The 3308-nt window shown below is 41.4% G+C and overlaps 1 protein-coding gene across 2 annotated transcripts in view; it reads left to right on the top strand.

Annotated features, from left to right (window-relative positions):
• DENND5B (DENN/MADD domain containing 5B) overlaps positions 1–3308 on the top strand; it is a 201033-nt gene that overhangs the window by 110091 nt on the left and 87634 nt on the right. The window contains exon 3 of one of the 2 annotated variants that reach the window (XM_008568093.1): positions 2222–2888. The exons of the other annotated variant lie outside the window; for it this stretch is intronic. Within the exon in view, the coding sequence (XP_008566315.1) occupies positions 2222–2888 (667 nt within the window). The remainder of the gene's footprint in view (positions 1–2221; positions 2889–3308) is intronic. 2 annotated transcript variants of the gene reach the window in all.

Below are 3308 nucleotides of genomic sequence, written 5' to 3'. Positions count from 1 at the left end.
TAAGTGGGGAAGCTTCTCTGACGCTTTTTGACTGAGATTTTTTTTTTTTTTTTTTTTTTTTTTTTTTTTTTTTTTTTTTTTTTTTTTTTTTTCTTAGTACATTTTTTTATCGGTTATGAATATTCATAAGATACAAAGCTGATTGTCACCACTCGTGCCCAAGATGTGATGGCCAGATCCATACTGGCAGCATGCCCATTACTATAAATTGCGATTATACACCATGCCCCCCACCCAATTATCCCCGACCTCCCTCCCCATCCCTCTTTCCCCACTCTACTTTGTATCCTGAGGTATGTTCTCTCCCTCTTGCAAGTCCAACACACAACTGTGGTCTTTCTTTCCTTCCTTCATTCTCTCTTAGCTCCCACTTATGAGAGAGTACATATGGTATTTATCCCTCTGTGCTTTGCTTATTTCACTCAACATAAGTTTCAAGAAGCTAATCCATGTTGTTGCAAATGGGAGAATTTCATTCTTTTTTATGGCAGAGTAGTATTCCATGGTGTATATATACCACATTTTCCTTATCCATTCATCCATTGGTGGACATTTAGGTTGGTTCTATATCTTGGCTATTGTAAACAGAGCACTTCTAATTGTCCCTCTCCTGCTAAAAACCCTTTAGAGGCTTGCCATTGTCCTTCTCAGACTTCTAGCATGGCTCACCAAGGCCCCTCATGATCTAGCCCCTAATCACTTCTCTTGCTTTCTCTCTTACCTGCCCCCACCTTGCATTCTGTGCCCCACCCACACTGACCTCACTTCAGTTCCTCATACCCTCATATTCTTTCTTCTGGGCTTTTGCACACATTGTCCTCTCTGTTTAAAACGTTCTTCATCTTCCTAATACCTCAGGTTTCAGTTTTAACTTCATTTTTTCCTGGTAACCCCTTCCTTTCTTTCTTTTTTTTTTTTTTTTTTGTTTTTTTCCGTGTCCGGCCACGGATCGCAACCCTCAGTGTTGCCCCCATATCAGACCGGGGACCGGCAACGGGATCGCAACCCTCGGTGTTGCTCCCGCGCCTCACTCAGCCAGTGAGCGGGACCCGGTCTGTATGTGGGATCCGAACCCTCCGGCGGGAGCGCCACCGCGCTTCCCAAGCGGCGCACTATCCAGTGCGCCACCGGGCCGGCCCAACCCCTTCCTTTCTAATTTATGTCCTCCACTATGTTTTATCCACAGCGGTCCTTATTTATCCTGTCATAGCATTCCCCATATGTTATGATTTTTTAATCATCTGTTATCTTTACTGGACTGGAAGCTCCACAGGAGCAGGGAGCTTGTTTGTCTTTCTCACCACTGTATCACCATCACAGGGCCCAGCTCATAAAGGCATCTAGTGTCTGTTGATGGTTTGAATCAAAGACATGTAACTTTAAAGGTGAATTGTGTTTTCTTGGGAATTAATGTGGGGGCTTGGGAGAATGTCTAAATTCTGCACCAGGTCAGTTATTAAATCTGGGAAAAAAATAGAAAAATGTAATAACTTATGGTAAAATTATTTCTATGCAGAAAATATATTGCAATACAAAAGTAGAAGAAATGTATAAAAATAAATAATGATTATTATGTTAGAATAGTTCAATTACAAGTTCTGTTTTCCTTTGTATGTTTTGAATTTTCAGTAATTTGTTTTATTTCTTTTCTTTAAAATGTTTTAAAGAATCATTTCTAATTTCTTGTGCATGCTAAACATCTAAATATAGCATCTTGAGCTCATTGGGTAATTTTGTTCCCAGGTTCAATCCTGGGTAGTTCCCAAGACCTTGAGCATAATCTCTAAAGAAAATAAACTAAAATGTCTTGTTTCTACCCTTCTGCTTCAGTAAATCAAAAAACTTTTCATTTTCTAAGATAAAATATATTGTTCAAAATAGCAAAGATGATACTGGTTTTTATCATTCTTTGGTTAACTTTTTCTGTTTATAAAGTGAGCCTTTACCTGTTTTCCCCTATTCCTCTGAAACACTATCATCATTACTAGAAAAATAATACTTAAATATTTTTAAGATGTCTTTGCATACTCTGTCTTCAAGTCATTGATGTAGCAACTGTTGTAGATAAGGAACTGTGGCTCCGAAAAGTTACTTGATTTGCTGAAGGTCACAAGCTTGGTCAGAGGTCTAGAGTCCTGCTATGTTAAAAAGCAAACTTTTTTTCTGGTTTGAAGTTATTTGTATACTGCATTCTGATGCTTTTTTCCCATTTCCTCCACAGTTGTGCATGCCTAAAGGGCTGTCTTTCAGAACACAAACTGACAATAAAGACCCTCAGTTCCACTCATTCATAATTACTCGGGAAGATGGTTCTCGCACCTATGGTTTTGTTCTCACTTTTTATGAAGAAGTTACAAGTAAGCAAATCTGCACAGCAATGCAGACACTCTACCAGATGCACAATGCTGAGCATTACAGCAGTGTGTATGCTTCATCCTCCTGCAGCATGGACTCACTGGCAAGCAGTACTGATGAGGGAGATACAACTTCCCTTTTGAAACTCCAGCGATACAACTCCTATGATATCAGCAGAGACACCCTGTATGTTTCAAAAAGTATATGCTTGATCACACCGCTACCTTTCATGCAGGCCTGCAAGAAATTCCTCATCCAGCTTTACAAGGCAGTTACCTCACAACAGCCACCACCCTTACCACTTGAGAGCTACATCCATAATATTCTTTTTGAGGTACCCCTTCCACCTCCAGGGAGATCACTGAAATTTTATGGTGTTTATGAACCAGTCATCTGCCAGAGGCCTGGGCCCAGTGAACTTCCTCTCTCTGATTACCCCCTTCGAGAGGCCTTCGAGCTCTTGGGATTAGAGGACCTGGTGCAGGTGTTTACTTGTGTTCTTTTAGAGATGCAGATCCTTCTCTACTCACAAGGTAGGTCTTCTCTGGATTTTAAGTTTTCCAAAAACAGATACTTATGCTCCAAACTACTGTATTTCCATGGGCTATATTATTAGAACCAGATAATTAATGGTCAGAAGTCTTTTCTGGGGCCGGCCCGGTGGCGCACTGCTACAGTGCGCCGCTTGGGAGCGCGGCGGCGTTCCCGCTGAGGGTTCGGATCCCACATACAGACCAGCCGCTCACTGGCTGAGCGAGGTGCAGGAGCAACACCGAGGGTTGCGATCCGTTGCCGGTCACGAAAAAAGACAAAAAGGAAAAAAAAAAAAAAAAGAAGTCTTTTCTGACTTTTCAGATACCACCTACTGGCAAATGACTTCTACTCTTTCACTTCCCATCTTCTTTTTCCTGGGATTCGGCTTGCCACTGGACGTCTGTGAATGCCTTCAAGTT

The sequence above is a fragment of the Galeopterus variegatus genome, unplaced genomic scaffold (assembly GCF_000696425.1).
Source record: "Galeopterus variegatus unplaced genomic scaffold, G_variegatus-3.0.2 Scaffold373, whole genome shotgun sequence".
NCBI classification, from domain to species: domain Eukaryota; kingdom Metazoa; phylum Chordata; class Mammalia; order Dermoptera; family Cynocephalidae; genus Galeopterus; species Galeopterus variegatus.
This window is presented reverse-complemented; position numbering and strand designations above follow the sequence as displayed.